Source organism: Schistocerca serialis, chromosome 4 (assembly GCF_023864345.2).
Source record: "Schistocerca serialis cubense isolate TAMUIC-IGC-003099 chromosome 4, iqSchSeri2.2, whole genome shotgun sequence".
Taxonomy (NCBI): domain Eukaryota; kingdom Metazoa; phylum Arthropoda; class Insecta; order Orthoptera; family Acrididae; genus Schistocerca; species Schistocerca serialis.
Genome location: NC_064641.1, coordinates 235,798,986 through 235,821,105, shown reverse-complemented (window position 1 = coordinate 235,821,105; position 22,120 = coordinate 235,798,986). Strand labels below are relative to the sequence as shown.

The 22,120-nt window shown below is 36.9% G+C and overlaps 2 protein-coding genes across 2 annotated transcripts in view; one reads left to right on the top strand and one right to left on the bottom strand.

The window, feature by feature from the left end:
• The window catches only part of LOC126473538 (protein fuzzy), a 173,998-nt gene extending 159,945 nt beyond the window's left edge, over positions 1-14,053 (top strand). Inside the window, exons 9-11 of the mRNA XM_050100652.1 lie at positions 11,338-11,537; positions 13,262-13,464; positions 13,923-14,053. Of these exons, the coding sequence (XP_049956609.1) occupies positions 11,338-11,341 (4 nt within the window). The 3' untranslated portion in view covers positions 11,342-11,537; positions 13,262-13,464; positions 13,923-14,053. The remainder of the gene's footprint in view (positions 1-11,337; positions 11,538-13,261; positions 13,465-13,922) is intronic.
• Positions 6,561-22,120, bottom strand: part of LOC126473537 (lysyl oxidase homolog 3) — a 123,365-nt gene continuing 107,805 nt past the window's right edge. Inside the window, exons 7-8 of the mRNA XM_050100651.1 lie at positions 20,154-20,406; positions 6,561-7,011 (exon numbers count right to left, since the gene is read on the bottom strand). Of these exons, the coding sequence (XP_049956608.1) occupies positions 6,889-7,011; positions 20,154-20,406 (376 nt within the window). The 3' untranslated portion in view covers positions 6,561-6,888. The remainder of the gene's footprint in view (positions 7,012-20,153; positions 20,407-22,120) is intronic.

The window sequence follows — 22,120 nt, the reverse complement described above, 5'->3', positions numbered from 1 at the left end:
ACCTGGCGTGGTCAAAGGTTATGAATGTCAATTAAAGGTGAAACCTGGCCAAGTGTTTTTCAGAAAACCACATGCCAATGCATATAGGCCAGAGTACCCTAAGAGTAAAAAGCTATTAGGTCTCAGGAACGTGATCGACCTAAAGAAGTTCATAGGTAGTGAATGAATTCTGTAGGGAGGAGGTTGTTCTGTAACCTCTACACAGTGTGGCAGCTGTGCAGTCCCAGCTGTGTGAGATCTTATTTCACATTTCACTCTCTCTTCATCTTTTCTATCCACCCAAAATTTCGAACTCTTCTTTCCAACACATTAAATTTTCCATTATGGTTATCAACCCAATAATAAACTAATGAATTCTGTAAGGAGGAGGTTGTTCTGTAACCTCTACACAGTGTGGCAGCTGTGCAGTCCCAGCTGTGTGAGATCTTCTTTCCTTTTCAGGTCTCACTCATTCTTCATCTTTCCTATCCATCAAAGTTTCTACCCCGTCTTTGCAATACAAAAAAATTTTCCGTCATGGCTATCAAGCCATGAGTTCTGTAACCATTCTATCCACCGATTAGTGAAGAAAATGCCTAATGTGACAAACCTAACAGTGACATAAACAACAGAGAAGTATGATGTAATTAAGATACAAGTGTATTTGAGCAACAATTATGTATAGAACCTTGGTAATATTATAAGTACAAAGTTGTTGTTTTATTGGAAATGATCCACCAACAGTAATTTTAAAAAAATATACAAATTCGTGTACAAGCAGGATCTGAAGTGGCAGTGAAACCTATTGTATGCTGTAGAGCTAACTAATTAATAGTAAAAGAGATTGCTTAGTGTTATGAAAAATATGCAGATAAGTTGTAAATATGAACTCACCTTGTGTAGCAAGGAATGGCAGTGTAATAGAATTGAACAGTGTTTGTGGTGGAGACGTGAAGGACACGTCCTTGAAATATTTATAAGGTTGGAGCTGGCCATTATTTGGTGTAGTGTGTGACAGGACACACCTACACGTATTGAGGTTATGAGTTGGAGGCGTGAATGCGGCCATAGGTACCCTTATGTTAGATGAGACAGAGCAGCTCATGGTGACCTATAGGTTTAAGGAATTTAGCATTATGCTCGTCCATAATTACTTAATGCACTTTAGTGGTAGGTCGAGAGAGACTACCTGTGGTTTCAGCGTCCGATCGAGTGGAAATGGATTGCCACGTGAGCAAACTGATCAGCTGCAATACACTAGATATGAAATAAATGTGCTATCCTATGCGTTAAATGTTAATAGAGTGAATGTTAAATAAGTACATACACTAGCAACATAATTGAATAACATAATGGCAGACGTGAAACATTATTTATAGCTCAGAATAAATACACTTCGATGAAGTAAGTACATAACTGCAGATGTGGAACTGACGCAGCAGCAGAGGACCAATAAGTGGATTTAGTAGTCAACTAAACGTAGTGTGTTTTGAACACTCAGAACTGTACTATTACCACAAGTTACTCACATGTACAAAGAGGCTGAGAAGACAACTGCTAATCAAATATACTCATACTATCTCCAAGAATAAGGTAATCGAAGATGAGTCAGCTAAGTAAATAAAATACAAATGTATCATGAATGTACCGAGCATTGGTTCAGTGTTCCGGCCCAGAAATAGTAAATTGAAATTAAATAGGATTTATGATTGTATGCCTTGAGCATAGATTTTCTCTAGTACGTGACTAATGGTGTTTTGAGCCATTTGTTTACTGATTTTATGACAGTTAAGTAACCGCGAGAGTAAAATTGAAGTTGTTCTGTTAACTCTGTTCCAGTAACATATTCAAAGATAAAATGTACATATCCCCATTTCATTGTGACCCACCCTTAGATATTAAGTGAACAGAGTCTGAGGCTTTCTTTTTGTTTGTTCTACAGGACAAACCAGATAATGGCAGCCTGGTAGCTGCGTGAAAGCGTGGAGTGACTTGGACACAACTCACAGTGACCCCTCCCCTTTCCCCATGTAATTTAGAGTGAACGTGAAGGACGCACACCATAGCAACTTCCCCTCCTCTATCCTTGTGAATGGAAGTGTAGAACGCCAGCCAAAGCGGCTACGACCATGTGTGTAAAAATGAAATTGTCATGATTTGTGAAATTTTCTTTCAGGTTTAGAAAAGACTGCTAAGATATAATTATCTGTTTATGTATCATGAATAACTGTGTTATTTTCTTTGAATTTGTGTATGTAAAAATGTATTTAATGGATTTAAGATTTTCATAATTTTACATATTTTATGTGTTTGTCTGTCTAAGGCAATATGTATGCCAAAGTATTTCATTGATTTTGCTTAAATTTTGAGTGATAATGTTGCTTATTAAGCAGTGAACATGCCAGCAATTCAAATAATTAAAGTAGGTAATAAGTTTAACTTTAACATTTCTGTATGTTTACATTTAAATTTTAATTTTTCATAGGGAGTTAAGCTGTACTCTTGCTTCCCTTTTTGTAATAAATTTTTTTTTCTTTTCTCCATTTACATTAGAAAAAAAATTAAGTAGAGGGGTGATGTAGGGAAGCAGTCTACTCACGCCATATAAATTCACATCAGTCTTTCCATTGTGTGCCAGCCAGTCCGCTGTAACTAGCTCCGACATCATAAATGTTGCGCAATACTTGAAAAATCAAGTAAATAACCTGAAACGTTTCTAGCATGTCAGGAGTAATACTAAATCAATATGTGTTGGATATCAGTTCAGTAGCTTTAACCATTTTCGAAATTTGGACGTTTTTCTGTAAAAATCATTGGCGCAACAGAAAAGAGCTAGAAACTTAAAAACTTATATTTAGATTCCTTTTGCATAATAATTTAGTAGAAACAGTATTCTGGATCTCACAAATTAAAATTTTAGTTGAAATTCATGATTTTCTGGTTTTGTCTTAAAAATTAAGGAAGAAAGATAGATTAAGTAGGCAAATAAATAAGGCTAGGGTGTTTAAATTTAAGTAGAAGGGAGATCCGCTATAATCATAAAGATGTGAGAAGTTTCAACTGAATAACTATAAAACTACAGTGATAGCGTATCTCCAAAGGGCAAGTTCAGAGCTCGTCTACAGCGTGTAGTATAATTAAATTAATTCTCTCGCCCAAAATATTTGACTTAGCCACATCAGACTTTTATTATGATTACTTACCTGTCTGCTGATTGCACATTTAAATTGAGAGCTTCATCGGCCATCAGCAAAGGAAGCAATGATTTATTCAATAACTTAAAGTGGTGCATTACTAGCCCAGCGGCTAGTCGGGAGAGCGGATTTGATCAGGCGTTCCCTTAGCCGCCCGCACCACGGCTTTATATATAAGAATGCTGTGTGAGGAAAAAAGGCTCAGTTCTCTCCAGACGCTGATTAGCGCACCACCTGTGCCGGGAGTCGCGTCGCATCGGTATCATTGCTATAAACAGTCTTGGATGCCTTAATAAGTTACTCGGGATACGCGTAACCATGAAATCGTTTTCGAGTGAAGTGTTAATTCTGGGATGACTTCAATGATCTATCTTCAGTTTGCGTATGTCGTATTTTCATGTGCTGTCGCAGGACAGACATTCTACCATTATTTAGCGCGGCGTTTGATGAACATTAGCATCAAATTATGGCGAGCATTCACCTAAACATTTAATTTGAACAATTATAGTTGCATCAGTGCATTAGATTCTGAACTGCTCTGGTAGTTGGATTGTGTAGATTCTTTTTGGTCTGTGACTTTTAGAATATAGTGAACATTTTAGAGAAAATGGTTTTTGATTATGAATCCCAGACAATCTCCTAATTCCTCAGAGCTATAAGCTGTAGCTATAAATGTATTTCTCAGATGAAGTGGGCACTAGGAATTCTAATTACAGGCTTCACGTTTTGCTAATCACTTTCTGGTTGCCAATATTGTAGTTAGAGAGCCAGTGTTGAGAACGGCAAACAACAGCATAAATAATAGGAACATTTATATAACAATTATTCCACCCGCCGCCCCACATCACGTCATTCTTAAGAACCAAGTCTAGCACACTGTGAAGCCTGGAGAGAAAAACCTGTAGTCTGAACTGGGGAATATGCAAAGGCCTATAATAAAGTGAGTTGTTTTAAACTACTTATTGCGTGACATACAACTGCCTAACTGCTGTAATGTAATTAAATGTCAGAGATAAAGTTTATCTCATGCGAAAAGTACAATGCCCACAGTAAAGAGTTAAGGTAATTTCATTATGTTGCCAGGAAATGAGTTTAATTTATTTAATTATGAATATTTTCTTTTATGATAAATAATGGATTCGTTTAAGGTGTTAAATGCTGTATATTTATATGTATTTATCTAAAAACAAAGATGATGTGACTTACCAAATGAAAGTGCTGGCAGGTCGACAGACACACAAACAAACACAAACATACACACAAAATTCAAGCTTTCGCAACAAACTGTTGCCTCATCAGGAAAGAGTGAAGGAGAGGGGAAGACGAAAGGAAGTGGGTTTTAAAGGAGAGGGTAAGGAGTCATTCCAATCCCGGGAGCGGAAAGACTTACCTTAGGGGGAAAAAAGGACAGGTATACACTCGCACACACGCACATATCCATCCACACATACAGACACATACATATATTTCCTACGTGGAATGTTTCCCTCTATTATAACTATATTTATATGTATTTATTTATATGTATCTTTGGAGTTTATTAAGGTAGACCAAAGAATCTAGAATGCAGGAATGTCTGCAACTGTTGGGCACATGTTGGCTTGCTCGCCACTTCTTTGTCTGTATTGGAGGGAGATGGACGTGTTTATGTGACAAGTGCAGTGTAATGGATTTAGAGTATCAATGTTCATAGTGAAAATGGTGTAGTTACTAACAAAAAATATGAATAAATATAATTTTAGCTGAAAGTATTTCAGATCTGGTGTTGTTTATTTCAAACAAGATGAAAACCCAGGCCATGCTTGTTGGAATGATTATTTTGCAGACAAAACTTCGAGAACCACCTAGACAAACAAGATCTGCAGTGTGTAATCTTTCAGCAGCTACTAAAAAATAAGGGTTGCTGAAATTGTGCTGGAACTAGTCGTATTATTCTCATTCAAAAACACGTGGTGAGAGTGGTCCTACCACAATATACTGCGTAAGATTCCACAGTTTTTCAGTTATCTAAGAAACGAGATAGGTAACAACCAGTACACTGCCTGCAGCAACAATGTTGGAAGCTGTACCTTAAAAACCAATATGCAGTTGCCTTTCATATATCCATGGTGGAGTTCAACACTGTTTACATTTACTAACTGGCAGTTCAAAATGCATATGAGGAGCTTAAGACAAGCATTTAATGTACAGTGGAGCAGATGTATTGCCTAGAAAGTTGAGCATATGCACTTAGAAAAATTGTCCTGCAGGCATAAAGCTAATTGCAGGAAGTTTATTGCCGTGCTTAGAAACATATGAGACTGGATTATTAAAGCCACAAAGAATAGGTTGCTTGCTCTGTAGTAATTGGGAAGTTGCTTTTGGATTGGGTGGTAAAAGATTTTACGATAAGGCACCCTTCAACTCAATTCAAAGAATACGATGTGGAGAGTATTGATGGAGAAGCAATGGGTTCAAATGCCTTTAAATCCAAAATTCAAAAAACAATAATGCTGTGACTTACCAAAGGAGAAAGTGCTGGTAGATAGACACAATAAAAAAAACACACAAACACACACACACACACAAATTTCAAGCTTTCACAGCCCAAGGTTGCTTCATCAGGAAAGAGGGAAGGAGAGGGAAAGATGAAAGGATGTGGGTTTTAAGGGAGAGGGTAAGGAGTCATTGCAATCCCGGGATTGTGCTCAGCTTTAACCAACACTTTTTCGACTTTTTTCACACCGGAACTCCAGTTGCTTTCTAGTTCACCTTTATTTTTATTTTCACTTTAGTCTAAAAAATTAACGTCCCTAAGGTAAGTCTTTCCGGTCCCGGGATTGGAATGACTCCTTACCCTCTCCCTTAAAACCCACATCCTTTCTTGTTTCCCTCTCCTCCCCTCTTTCCTGGTGAAGCAACCTTGGGTTGTGAAAGCTTGAAATTTGTGTGTGTGTTTGTGTGTTTTTTTATTGTGTCTATCTACCAGCCCTTTCTCGTTTGGTAAGTTACAGCATCTTTGTTTTATATAGTGACAGGTGGCTGTCTTTCTGAGTAATAGCGGTTGAGTTTAACTCGTTACTATTTTATGTAAGCTATTTGTGTTAGTAAGTCAACGAAAACTAAACATTCTTTTTTGACCATTAGTTTCCTTTCTAAAATTATTCAATTTAGGACCTTCTTACAGTCACATAATTTTAACTCTAAAGAAGTGGTACACTTTTTATAAGTATTAGAAAATTCACAGGAATTCACAAATGATATGAGAAAGAAAGGGCAAACAATGAACAATAGAAATACTCTCCATCATCCACTATACAGTATTTCTGTAGATTTATACAAATGTCAGGTGAATATAATTACAGCAAATGTCCAAAAAGAAGGTAGTTGAATTGTTTGTGCAAGCCATCGGTTTGTAAAAGCACATTTATTGAGACTTTTGTACAAATTGATTGTTAAATGAATTTATTACTGAGACTGAAAAATATTTAAAATGTTCAAACTTCTTAAATATTTGTGCACTATGTACAGAAAAAATAACATATATACACACTTTTTAGTTTATGGTTGCATGTGCAGTTTTGTAGGTAGTTTGCTACATTATAAGTTAACATGTCCTTAATTGTTCAACACCTCTCAGTTCTTGAAGAACAAAATTGTCTTCTTGTTAAGAAAATATGTTGTGTTGTTAACATTCATCACCATATATCTTCATCTTCTATTATCCTTCATATGCTCATGGCCGTTGTATTGTGCAGTTGAATACATGTGCAAATGATTCTGAGTAATACAAAGAACAAACAGCAGCATTATTCTCATATGTCATCTCAGCAACTTTGAACTCTGGATTTATTGATACCTGAAACAAAGAAGTAATTTTGATGTTGACATTTTCATTAATCATAAAAGTTCATATATTGAAAAAAAAAAAAATTCAACATTTTTATTTATGCTGTATGCTATTAAACTAATAGTTGACATAATTTAAAATGAGTGATCAACAACAGTAAAGTATGAACATAAGAATGTTAGAGTTCACCTTAGTAATAATATTTTTCACACACTTAGCTTCTTTCATAGCTGTAGGTAACCCCAGCATAACATCCAACGTTTGACTTTTTGATCATAATTTTACCATAATATGCATTGCTATCCTGGCTACACACAGACAAACAGAAATTTCTATGCACCCTGTCTCCTTTACCTTTTTATCTGTATACAGTTACTTATATCTCTTCTCCACCTTCACTCTCTAGTCTGAACAACAAAGCAGAAACACTCATTCTCATTACTTGGCCACTTTCTCTAAGTCTTTTTCAGTAGCAGAAAGCAGCCTCTGGAATGATCTCCCTCATTGCACAGAAAACCAAATGACATTTCCAACTTCAAAATACGGCTAACAATATACGCACTAACTGTCCAATCACATTAATGTGACCACCTGTCCGAAGCCTGAATAACCACCTATTGCAGTATGGACCAATGCAAGATGTGCAGGAAAAGAGTCAATGAGGTTCTGGATGGTACCAACAGGGATGTGGAGTCATGTCAATCCAGTGCCACAGTCAGGTGTGCCATGTTTCTCAGTTGAGGATCCATGGCATGAACTGCCTGATTGAGGTGGTTCCACAGATTATTGATTGGGTTTAAATGCAGCAAGTTTGGTGGCCAGGGAAGTATGGCAAACTCATTCTGATGCTCTTCAAACCATGCACTTACACTGTAAGCTGTGTCTTGTTGGTAGATGCCAGAATGCTGAGGAAAAACGAACTGGATGTATGGATGGACGTGGTCCCCAAGGACAGATGCATACATCTGTTGATCCTTTGTGCCTCCCAGAATGACGAGATCACCCATGGAATGCCATAAAAACGTTCCCCAGACTGTAACGCCTCCTTCTCCAGCCTGGAGTCTTCCAATGATTGTTGCAGGGTGTTAGTTTTCAGAGATTTTACACCATACACACCACTGGCAATCTGTCCGATGGAGCATAAAATGTGATTCATCTGAAAAAGCCACCTGTCACCACTCCGCAGATGTCCCGTTGTGGTACCGGTAAGAAAATTTCAGCCTTTGTTGCCAATGAATAGCAGTCAGCATAGGTGCATGAACCAGGTCTTGCTGTGGAGGCACATATGCAGCAACACTCTCTCAACAATCGTTGAGGAGACACAATTGGCAGCCTCTTGGTTCATCTGGGTCATCAGTTGCTCAACATTGCAAGTCTGTTCTCTCACACATCTCTCTGCCACTGTTTTTCACCCCCTCATTTATGGCTCGTGATCCATCACAGTTGCTCGGTGATGGTTTTAGATAGATTCTGCCATGCATATTATACTTTGACCACTGCATCTCATGAACAGTTTCCAAAATTAGTGGTTTCAGAAATGCTTTCACCCTTGGCCTGAAAGCCAATGATCATGCCCTTTTTTTTTGCTCCATTTCCACATTACAGCAATGACTGCACTGTTTTCCATTTCATCCCCCTGCTCCTAAATGCTTAATATATCATCCACAGCTAGTGCTGGCACCTGACATCTGTGAGTGGTTATTGCACTCTGATGCTGAACATAGGTGGTGGTCACATTAATGTGGCTGGACCACGTAAAACATCAATAATACCTGCCTTTGCTCTCTACGCATCTCTTACTCCATTAAAGCTAAGTAGCTATCTTTCACATCTTCTGATTGCACCTTTATCATTAGTAATAATTTAAAAAAAGTCTCTCCCATCAGATCTTCCTTATTTCCCAAAACTCATAGATGCTGTAGTCTTCTTCCTCGGAACTCACTATATCATAAAATCTCTTCTTTGCACAGCCATAAATATGGGCTGTTTGTAAAGTCTCTAACCATTTCTGTCTTAACGTTTAAGTTTTGACTTTTTTGCAGCTAATTTAAAAGAATGCACACAGTAGAAGAAATAACAGTTGTTGCTGTTGACTGACTATGTGGAATGTCGTATAAGGAGGCATGTAATAATTTCATGCATAAATTTCAAAAACCACGTCCTACCGGAGATGCTACTAAGAACATGGTCAAAAAATTCAAGCAAACTGATTTTGTTACTAATGAACAGCATTTGGGAAGGCTAGTGGTAGCAGATGAAACGGTGGAATGGTCTAGGAAGTGATTACTTCCAGCCCCTCAGCATCAACCAGAAGGCTAAGTAAGGAACTTGGGATTGCACACACCTTTATGTGGAAAACTCTGACTCATTTAAAAAAGGTGCTTACCAAATTCAAACTGTTCACGAACTTGGATGTGAGGACTATGCCACCAGACAGGCTATCTACATCTACATATACATCCACATCTACATCTACATCTACATCCACATCGATACTCCACATGCCATTGTGCAGTGCATGGTGGAGGGTGCTTGGTACCATTATTTGTCATTTCCCTTCCTGGTCCACTCACAAATAGAGCAAGGGAAAAGTGAATGTCTATATGCCTCCATATGAGGCCTAATTTGTCGTATCCTACCTTCATGGTCCGTGCAATGTATATTGGCAGTGGTAGAATCGTTTGGCAGTCAGCTTCAAATGCCAGTTCTCTAAATTTTATCAATAGTGTTTCTCAAAAAGAATGTTGCCTTCCCTCCAGGGATTCCAATTTGAGTTCCTGTAGCATCTCTGTAACAGTTATATGTTGTTTGAACCTACCAGTAACAATCTAGCAGCCCGTCTCTGAATTGCTTTGACATATTCCTTCAATCTGACCTCCTACGGATCCCAAACACTCAGTACTCAAGAATAAATCCCACAAGCATCCTATATGTGATTTCCTCTATAGCCGTTCTTTCCTATAATTTTCCCAATAAACTGAAGTCGACCATTTCCCTTCCCTACCACAGTACTCACGTTCTTGTTCATTTATGTATATACAGAACAACAGCAGTCTTATCACACTTCTCTGGTGCACTCCTGATGATACTCTTGTCTATGGTGAACACTTGCCATTGAGGACAACATACTGGATTCTATCATTTAGGAAGTCTTTGGGCCACTCACTTATCTATGAGCTTTGCACTATGCTCTATGAATAATTGGATGCCTTTATAAATGCATATGTAACACAGCACATTCAGTTCAGTGATGAGGCAACACTTCACACTGTGGGTGTGTGAACTGATATAACTATAGGATTTGGCAAAAGAACAGCCATATGTATCATAGAATAGGAAATGCCAAAGGATAAGTGTGTGGAATATCACAAGATCAATAGTGTACAGACTGTTCATATTTGCTGAGATAATAGCAACAGGTCACACCTATCCTGACCTAATGGAATAATTTCTGGAGCCTCAGTTGATTCAGGATGACATTCTAGATACTATCATCTGACAAGAAGATGGACTACCTCCACATTTTCCTGTAACTGTCTAGGACTACAGGTGAATGCCACTTTCCCTGGGTGACAGATTGGCCGTACATCACTGAGACTTAGGGCTCCTAGCTTGCCCAATTTGACCCCATTGGATTTATCTTCTGGAAATTTACCAGCTCTGAAGAATATCAAGTGACAATCACTAATTGTCAACAATTGGAAAGCCATATATTTGTAGCTGTGGAACAAATAAATATGTTAGTGAGCTTGTTTTGGGCTACACAGGAGTGTGCTTACATTAGCAGGGTCATCACAATGAAATGCACTGAATTTGTGTTAAGAAGTGTATGTTCATGTTTATAGTCTATAATAAAGTGTTTAACATGTTCCCTGTGGCTCTGTGCACCACGTGTCCCAATACAATTCTTTCCATCCAATTGGCATGAATTTTGGTGACTTCCTGAAATTGTGGAAACGATTGTTACATCAAATTTTAAGCTGGAAAAGGCTCAAAGGTATATATTTTGTTTTACAATGAGATAAATAATTCAAATGTGTTATTGCTTCCATTTGGCCCAATGGTGACCTGATAACACTTTTTACTGTGTCCCAATTGTTTGTGCTGCACTCTTTTAGCACCAAATGCTACAGAAAACAGGTCACATATTGTTGTACATTAAAACTGCAATTTGTTAGTGTTTGCAGGTAAGAAAAACTGCTTTAAAATTGTATTAGTGCTAGTAGCCAAGAATAGTTGCTTTAAGGTATGTTTGACAGTTATGACATGATTGTTTATGCTCTATAGTAGTTATGGTTGGCCACACGATATAATGACATTTCATTGCATATTTAGCTAGAAATGGATCCAACTGCTTCTGGGCTGCCAGTAACAAGGAAGTGGAGATGTATTACACCAGCAGATGAGGAGAGTTATGCTACTATCTGAACTACTACCTAAATAAAAGTGACTCCAGTTCTTATGATGTCTCTCCTGCATCTGACGATGAGCCAGCTTACAATCCCCAAGAGTCAAGATCCTCTCTGGATTTAAATGTAAGTGATAATGACTCCTGTTCTGATGAGGCTCATAATACCATGTGTAACTCTGATAATGGCAATGAAAATGATATCTCAATTTGGATAGCAACTGGACAAAATATAACAAGAGTAATTTTTAATTGGGATTCAGCAGTTAATATATCCACAAATTTTGACACCCCTTCCAGTGTTTTCAAAATACTGGTAACACAAGACATATTTAACAAAATGGTGTTGGAAACAAACAGATATGCAGTACAGAAAGTGTACAACATGACAGGCAAAAAAAGATCCCAACTAGCCAGTTGGGTTGACACTTCTGAGGAAGAAACAGACAAGTTTATTGCCATAATGCTAATTATGGGGTTTAATGAGGTCCCAGAAATTTCACTTTATTGTTTAAAGAATTCACTGTACAAAAATAAAGTTATAAAAGCCACTATGCCTCATGATCTATTTCTGGCATTATTATCTTGCTAGCATTTTATTGATAATGATGCCCCTAGAAACATAAATGACAAGTCTTACAAAGTACTGTTGTTAGCTGAATATCTGCAGAGTAACTTTCAAAATGCTCTGACCAATGGAAGAGATGTAGTAATTGATGAATGTATGAATTGTTTGAGAGGAAGATTGATTTTAGGCAGAATATCCCCAACAAGTCTCACGTGTAAAATGTAAAACTGTACAAAATTTACACACAGGAAAGCTATGTGAGTATGGTGTAAAACTGTACAAAATTTGTACAGAGGAAGGCTACACTTTTGCCCTGCGTATCTACCAAGGGAAAGATGATGAACTGAAATTTACAGGTCATGTTGAGGCTATCACTACAAAATATGTGAGCCTCTTTTTGAAAATGTTGCATTCTGTATGCTGACAATTTCTATACAAGCATTTTTCTAGTGCATAAGTTTTTAGATAATAAATATGCTTCTCTGTGGAACAATTAATCCAAATAGAGCAGGCCTGCTCAAGGATATTGTGGAGAAGGAGCTTAAAAAGGGGGAAATATGTGGAGCAGAGAACAATAATGGTCTCAAAATTTTTAACTGGGTGGATGACAGGAGGTTTAGAATGATTTCAGTGGTTCCTGAACATAATGATGGTGTAGAGACCATCAGGGAAAGGAAAAGGCTATGCTGGAGTACAAAATAAAGAAAAGCATTGATCTGAGTGACCAGACATCTTCGCATTATTTACCATTGAGAAAGGGGTGAAATGGTGGAGAAAAGTAGTACTGGAACTTTTACTAGGGACTTCTATAGTAAATGCTGGGATTCTGCATTGTAAAAACAGCACTTTGAGGAGAAGAACTTTGGATTTTCAAAAAGTCTGTTGCCTTGCATTTATGTGAATATGTGACCTGTGCCACTCCTCCATCAAGAAAGAAAGCCCATACTTTGCGAAAAACTAAGAGACTAACAAGAAAATTTCAGTGACACTTCACATTGGGCTACAAGAGGATTTTCGCCCAGGAAGGCAAAAAAGCAGCAGAAAACAAAATCAAGAAAGTTACAACCTTCTGCAATGACTGTCCAGAACAACCTAAAATGTGCATCAGTTGTTTCAATGAAAACAATAAAACCAAGAATGAATTTTTGAGACTGCAGTTGTTAAAGAGTGCAAAGTTCATGTGAAAATGTCTTTATTTTTATTTTTTATTATTTCCTGTAGGATATGTATTTACCAAATAAGGCAGTATGGTTGAAATTTCCAACAAAAAAACATTGTTTCAGGGCCACTGCAGGGTCTAGCTGGCCAATACTGCAGCAGTTTATGCAGCAATATGTCCTGTTTGCTATAGACAGCCCAGCAAGCACTCATGTAGTGACATCATACAGACGTATTATTACACTAGTGGTGTTTGGCACACTGGTGACCTGAGCCATACTTCAGCATAGTTTTCATCAGATCACCAGTGGGCTGGTATGAAATACAGGTGAGATATCAAATCTTCCTCGACAGGGAATATGTTATGTGGAAAACAGCTAGTGACTTTATAAACACCCTCTACTTTTGTATTTTCTGCTGTCAGTGTTGTCATAATTATTATTAGCAGTAGTACCATCACTAGCAGCAGCAGGAGTAGTAGTAGTAGTAGTAGTAGTAGTAGTAGTGATGGTGGTGGTGGTGGTAGTAGTAGTAATAGTATCACTAGAATTATTGCTATTATTTTTTATTCAATATTGTTATTTCAGGTGTCATTATATACATCAGCATCTTGTTTTAAAATTAATATGATGACTATAATTTTATTACCATGCAGCATATTAAAATCGTCATTATACTTTAATAAATTTTGATGTAGAAAATACTGTATATGCCAAACCTTGGTCCAGTGTAAGAGAGGTTCTCCGTCTATTACTACATATATATTATAAAATGTTTCTTTTACAGTTCCTCCTAAACCAGTGGACTGATTTCAACCAAACTTGGTATATATGCCACTTATTGACTGGAATGAAATACTGTGGTGGTATGAACCACCTCCCATTGGGGAGGGGTGAAAACAGGGTGACACAGGAGAGGGTCTGAGGGAGGAGGGAGGAAGGAGATGGGGAGATTTAAGTTGCATGTGTAAAGCTAGTAAATAAAATAAAAATAATGTCAATGCCCTTGCTGTCAGTTTTAATAATAACATTCGCAAGTTTTTCTCTACTCTGAAGTTATTTCGAAGTAATTATTATTGAAATGTTTGTTACAGCTATGGGTGACAGAAAAGAGATTCAAAAGAAAAAAAAAACCATCATTAAGTAATTTTATAATTGGCCTGGTAATATGTACAGATTACACAGGAGTAGCTCCTAACAGCTATTCCTATCTGTTACTCTATACCTTCATCTATACCATAACACTGATGTTTCTTCCCTCAGATAGTGCCTGTGGTGTCTCAGCTGAAGTAATTATTGAAAATATGGCATGGACAGAATGAAATAATTTTGTGATTTTGTTTTCAATAAGGATATCACAGAAATATCAGGTGCTCATTTGAAATGTCTAATGTTGTTTACTGATTGGTTTAAAAGAACCCAACAGCTTTCTGTGCTGAGAAAACCATAACAAAATTGCGTGTGCAGACAGTTTTTATCTATAGAAACATGCTTTGCAGCATGACTTAAGTGAGCTGGGGCTGTCTTAAGAGAATTGTGAATTGTGATTTATTCGTCTCATAACATGCAAAAGCTAATCATTTGATTAGAGTGCAGGAGACACATCAAAATATGGTTTATACAATTTCATTGATATAAATCTATGATTAATAAGATGATTGAAATGTTAATGTAACTTTTTGTAGAAAGATACATTCACACATTTACATAAAAAGACAATTGATGTATTACATCCTGCTCAAGTATTCAGTTCATTAATCATGAATTCCTCAACTGAATAGTAGCATCACTGAAGTAGGATGTCATGCAGATTTCTTTTCAGTGAATCTAGTTTCACATGCAGAATGTCCTTGGCTTTTAGTTTGTTGTAAATTTTCATTTCCTTACACTGCGGACTTTGAGCACATCATTTTAAACGACAAGCAGGCAGCATAAAATTTTATTTATTTCTTGTATTGTAAGTGTGATCAAAGCAGTTCTCCTGGTATAATTATATCATAGATATATAGGGAGACCACTGTTAATAATTTATGATTTTTAAATACTGGGTAACATGATTTTCTTGGGTGTACAGTGCACATGTTTCTAACAGTTCCTTTCTGGAATTTCAGTATGTGCATTAAGTTGCTTGAATTTCCTCAAAAAACAATACCATACTGTATAACTGACTAGAAGTAGCTATGGCATGCAATTTTTCTTGTGTCCACATCAGTGGCATTAGCTAATATTTGCATTGCAAGTGCAATGCTACATAGTTTGTTTAATAGATATTCAACATATTTATTCCACTTTAAATTCTTGTTTAGGTTTAATATTAAAAGTTTCACAGTATCCGCTTCTCCCAGAATTTGATTTATGTGATTTATTTTAATTTACTGGGATGTTGACTGTTTTGTTCTGAACTGGACCACATGGGCTTGTGGATTGTTTAGGGTTAATCCACTGAAATGAAACCAAATTTCTAAATGATCTATTGTATTGATGATGGTGATAAGAGTGGTTTCTGGCTCCTGTTCTTCAATTAATACAGTCATGTCATCTGCAAATGAGACCGATGGGGCACTGATATTGGTTGATAGAGAGGTCATTAATGTAGAATATAAACAAAATAGGTCCAAGGATAGAACCTTGAGGGGCACCTTGTGTCACTGTCTTCCATTTGGAAAAGTAATTTGCTGCATTTGAAGAGACACTCACTCTTTGTTTTCAATTGCACAGGTATGCAGTAAGCCACCGTAAAGCACTATCCCTAATTCCATACATGTCAAGTTTGTGGATAAGAAGTGCATCATTTGTTGAGTTAAAAGCTTTTGAGAAATCACAAGAGATCCCTGTGACTTTATTTTTATTGTCTAATGATGTGCTACTCGTATCCACAAACTTGTGTATTGCATCTGTAGTGCTTTTCCCGCATTGGAAGCCAAACTGAGTTTTCAAAATAATCTCATATTTTTCAATAAAATTTTGAATCTGGATGGCAGTAGCTTTTTTGAACAGTTTTTACAGGACTGGGAGAAGAGATATGGGACAATAATTTCCCATATCCTCTATTGACCTTTTTTTGAACAGCACACTTTAGCATCTCTGGGAAACATCCATGTTCAAAAGACTGGTTTATTATTAAAGATAGTGGGTGTCCTATTATTTTACACACAAATTTGAGAACTATTATGGGTATCCCACCCTAACCTGAAGAATTTTTGTTTTTCATTGTTAATATAAGGTTTTCTACTTCTGTCACTGACACTGCTTTAAATTTTGTGAAGCATTCCAATATTTGATCAAGTCCGAAGGGACATACTTTGTTGTCATAATCTGCAACACTGATATCTGATTTTGCTACATTTATGAAGAATTCATTGAAGTATTCTGAAATTTGAGCTGTTTTCACAATAAGCTTATCTTCAAGCTTGACTTTACAAAGTTCATGACCAGACACATTAACACCTAATTCAGATTTCACAACTGACCACACTGCCTTTGATTTATTCTCACGTCTTAAAATTAAACTATTATTTGCCATTTGCTTTGCTGCCTTGACAACTTTAATAAATTTAATTTTGTACTGTCTAACACATTCAACAAAATCAGTATTTTTATTATATCTTAGTTCATTATGTAACTGCCTTTTCTTAGCACTTTATTAAAATAAGTTGTAGGTGAAAACATTTAATTGAAAACATTTAAAAAACTACTTAAGAATGCTTCAAAATTTGCAATGCTTGAAATATTTTTGTCAAAGTGCCATTCTGTCTCATTCAGCTTGTCATGAAATGAAATCATGTTTTCCTGATTAAAGTTTTGTTTTACATAGACCTTTTTACACAGAACTTCCTCACTTGATCTGGGCAACTCAGTTAATAGTGCTGAATGAACAAAATACCCAAATCTAAACAAAATTTATGTACATCTTCAGAAAAATAATTTGTTAAAATATTGTCAATACACGTAGCTGACTGAGCATTTTCCCTTGTTGATTCTGAAAAATTTAATTTGAAATTGTATTTTTTTATTAACCCAGTGAATTCTGATGATTGATCATTTTCACTCAACACTTTGATATTGAAATCAGCCACGAATTCATTTCCTGTGCTAACCTCTTCATCTCAGAGTAGCACTTGCAACCTACATCCTCAATTACTTTTTTCAGAATCTCGAACAGCTTGCACCATTTTATATTGTCGAACGCTTTTTCCAGGTCGACAAATCCTATGAAAGTGTCTTGATTTTTCTTTAACCTTGCTTCCATTATTAGCCGTAACATCAGAATTGCCTCTCTCGTCCCTTTACTTTTCCTAAAGCCAAACTGATCGTCACCTAGCGCATTCTCAATTTTCTTTTCCATTCTTCTGTATATTATTCTTGTAAGCAGCTTTGATGCATGAGCTGTTAAGCTGATTGTGTGATAATTCTCGCACTTGTCAGCTCTTGCTGTCTTCGGAATTGTGTGGATGATGCTTTTCCGAAAGTCAGGTGGTATGTCGTTAGACTCATATATTCTACACACCAATGTAAATAGTCGTTTTGTTGCCACTTCCCCCAATGATTTTAGAAATTCTGATGGAATGTTATCTATCCCTTCTGCCTTATTTGACCGTAAGTCCTCCAAAGCTCTTTTAAATTCCGATTCTAATACTGGATCCCCTATCTCTTCTAAATCGACTCCTGTTTCTTCTTCTATCACATCCGCCAAATCTTCACACTCATAGAGGCTTTCAGTGTATCCTTTCCACCTATCTGCTCTCTCCTCTGCATTTAACAGTGGAATTCCCGTTGCACTCTTAATGTTACCACTGTTGCTTTTAATGTCACCAAAGGTTGTTTTGACTTTCCTGTATGCTGAGTCTGTCCTTCCGACAATCATATCTTTTTCGATGTCTTCACATTTTTCCTGCAGCCATTTTGTTTTAGCTTCCCTGCACTTCCTATTTATTTCATCCCTCAGCGACTTGTATTTCTGTATTCCTGATTTTCCTGGAACATGTTTGTACTTCCTCCTTTCATCAATCAACTGAAGTATTTCGTCTGTTACCCATGGTTTCTTCACAGCTACCTTCTTTGTACCCATGTTTTCCTTCCCAACTTCTGTGATGGCCCTTTTTAGAGATGTCCATTCCTCTTCAACTGTACTGCCTACTGTGCTATTCCTTATTGCTGTATCTATAGCGTTAGAGAACTTCAAACGTATCTTGTCATTCCTTAGTACTTCCGTATCCCACTTCTTTGCTTATTGATTCTTCCTGACTAATGTCTTCAACTTCAGCCTACTCTTCATCACTACTATATTGTGATCTGAGTCTATATCTGCTCCTGGGTACGCCTTACAATCCAGTATCTGATTTCAGAATCTCTGTCTGACCATGATGTAATCTAATTGAAATCTTCCCATATCTCCTGGCCTTTTCCAAGTATACCTCGTCCTCTTGTGATTCTTGAACAGGGTATTCGCTATTACTAGCTGAAACTTGTTACAGAACTCAATTAGTCTTTCTCCCCTTTCATTCCTTGTCCCAAGCCCATATTCTCCTGTAACCTTTTCTTCTACTCCTTCCCCTACAACTGCATTCCAGTCGCCCATGACTATTAGATTTTCGTCCCCCTTTACATACTGCATTACCCTTTCAATATCCTCATACACTTTCTCTATCTGTTCATCTTCAGCTTGCGACGTCGGCATGTATACCTGAATTATTGTTGTCGGTGTTGGTCTGCTGTCAATTCTGATTAGAACAATGCGGTCACTGCACTGCTCATAGTAACACATCCTCTGCCCTACCTTCCTATTCATAACGAATCCTACACCTGTTATACCATTTTCTGCTGCTGTTGATATTACCCGATACACATCTGGCCAGAAATCCTTGTCTTCCTTCCACTTCACTTCACTGACCCCTACTATATATAGATTGAGCCTTTGCATTTCCCTTTTCAGATTTTCTAGTTTCCATCACGTTCAAGCTTCTGACATTCCACGCCCCGACTCATAGAACTTTATCCTTTCATTGATTATTCAATCTTTTTCTCATGGTAACCTCCCCCTTGGCAGTCCCCTCCCAGAGATCCGAATGGGGGACTATTCCGGAATCTTTTGCCAATGGAGAGATCATCATGACACTTCTTCAATTACAGGCCACATGTCCTGTGGATACACGTTATGTGTCTTTAATGCAGTGGTTTCCATTGCCTTCTGCATCCTCATGTCGTTGATCATTGCTGATTCTTCCGTCTTTAGGGGCAGTTTCCCACCCCTAGGACACGAGAGTGCCCTGAACCTCTATGCGCTCCTCCGCCCTCTTTGACAAGGCCATTGGCAGAATGAGGATGACTTCTTATGCCGGAAGTCTTCGGCTGCCAATGCTGATTATTTATCAAAATTTAGGCAGTGGCGGGGATCGAACCCGGGACCGAAGACGTTTTGATTATGAATCAAAGACGCTACCCCTAGACCCCAACACTTAGGTTCCTTAATTTGACAGAGCACCCCTCAAAACTACACTCTTCATTTAAAAAGTTAAAGTCACTTTTTACATGGTAGTCTAAATCTGAATGAATAAGTATGCATGAACCCCCAAGTGACTTACTTTTCCTACAAAAGCTGGCAGCTATCTTAAAGTTTTCAGTTTTACTTAAGATTTTTATTGTACCTTCACTAAGCCAGTGTTCATTTAAACAAATTACTTTAACGTTTTTAAACTCAGACAAAAAATTTCAAGCTTGTCTATTTTAGAGCTTTTATCACCAGAGTATTCAAGATTTAATCCTTTTACTTTACAATGCATGATATATGTACACTCATTTCTATTTATAATTTTGCTATTAAAACCATCTAAATTTTCAATGAAGCAGCAATACTTCCGTACTTAATACGTAGAATTTTGTTGTCAACAGAAAGCCGTATGGTGTTTACACATCTTAACATATGTTAATCAAAAAATTACCTTTCCTTTCTGTTTGCATCATGCATAGAAGTAACATATTTCTATTCTATTTATTTTTAAGGTGCTTCCTGAAATCATACCTTGAATGTGTACATTCCAGGACTCAGTTCTGATATGTCCACCCACTGGCAATCAATATTATGCCTATAAATATCAGAACAGTTTACAGAAATTCCTTGATCTCCAAAATTGGCACAGGCATAGAAGGGACGCACCCCAGGCATGCATTGGTTGTCCTCTAGACAGAATGATGCCTTATGGCCTTCTGCCACTTTCACTCCTTTTGAATCCAAAATATCAAAAGTTGCAAATACTTCCATACTGTGGTAATGCCTGAAAGAAAAGTGTTTATGGAGAGATTAGAATGGAACATTTTAATAAAGGCATGCAAATTAATGCAACACTGCATTAAGGCCACACTTTATGCCTATTCTACATTACAGCTGGTGTAGCAATAGCATAAAAACTTGATTTAGCTATTCAAATAGCATGCTGTTAACTTCCAGCAGCGTTGTAAAATTTATGTCTAAAAGAAATGACGTGAATATTCTTTTAAACTTTGTAGCAATATACCATAAAATTAGTTAAACAAATGTTTTAACTGTCTGCTCACTGTTCTTTTGTATGTGAAGTGTTGTGTCATCAGGTTATAGGGGACTACATTTCTACGGGTGACTGTATGTAACCAGTTTCTGTGCGTAGACTGTATAGTTTCTTGTGGTGTCCAAACAATGGCTCTTATTGTTTTATTCACAGCGAAAGTTGTGACATTAAATTGCAGAACAAAAGCAGCTTGACACCTAATCTTAGAAACCAAAGCTATAGCTCCCATCCTTACATTGAAATGACAGATGACAAGTAACACTAGTGGCACATAAATTATTGTTTTTTTTTCAAATATCAGTTAACAATGATTGTGAAAATTAAATAGGATATTGTGTTGAAAGAAGAAATTATTATTTCCCTAACTCTATGTAAATAAATCCTCCAGCCTCATATCTAATATTTTTATATTTACACTTTGTATTTCACACGATCATTCAGTAGACTTCTTCTCTCAAGTATATGAACTTACATTTAGCAAAAACAAGATATAAGAAGTTAATAGATGACTTTGCATGACACGCAAAAGAAGTAAAAAGAAAAAAACAGACAAATTAACTAGCTGTATTCGGACCAAAAGACTTTCAATACGCTCACTGGAAATCTTTTGGTATGAAAACATTATGGTAGGAGGCAATCACATTATGATTTGTGAGATTATTGAGATGGTAGACATGTCATACAAACGGTTACATAATATATTATAAGAATTTTTGCACATGGAAAAATGGATTCTGTGTGGGGGGGCTATGTTTGTTGACCCAGACCAGTAATGTTCATGGATGCAGTAAAAAGGTTTCTGGCTCTTATTACTCACAGTTGTACTGCATGAAAAGGGAAAATGTAGTAAGCGATTAACTTTTTTCCTTTCAACATTTTTGAAGTGACAGGGCCAGTGTGTGTGTGTGTGTGTGGGGGGGGGGGGGGCAGTGATAAAAAGTTTGAAATTATGTGTAAAGTTGGTTGCAAGTCACTAAGTACTCTCATTCTCAAAAATCAGATTATAATAGTCTGGCTATCTGGCTATCTGGCTATTTGCATGTCTGGCCCTGTCACTTCATAAATGTTGAAAGGAAAAAAGTTTATTGCTTACTACATTTTCACTTTTAATGCAGTGCAACTGTCGCATCAGACATGACTTCATAATTTATTATTTCCTTGCTACTAACTCTATTTGCAAAGTACTCTTGCATCAGGACAATGTACCTGCTTTCCTGTGGACAAGTGCCCAATTTAATGGGAAATATGTGTTTGCTGGACTTCAGAATAGATCCCCTACTCATCCTATTTTTGAGTTCAAGTCCCAAGTGAATTAAAAAAAAAAATCATATAAAGATTTGGAGGGAAATAATTTTGGGGGCTAAAGGGGTTATCTTTCCTGAAAATGACTGCAGAGCAGAGTTTCAAACAAATGTCCTTACTGAAAAGATTTGAAAAATTGAAT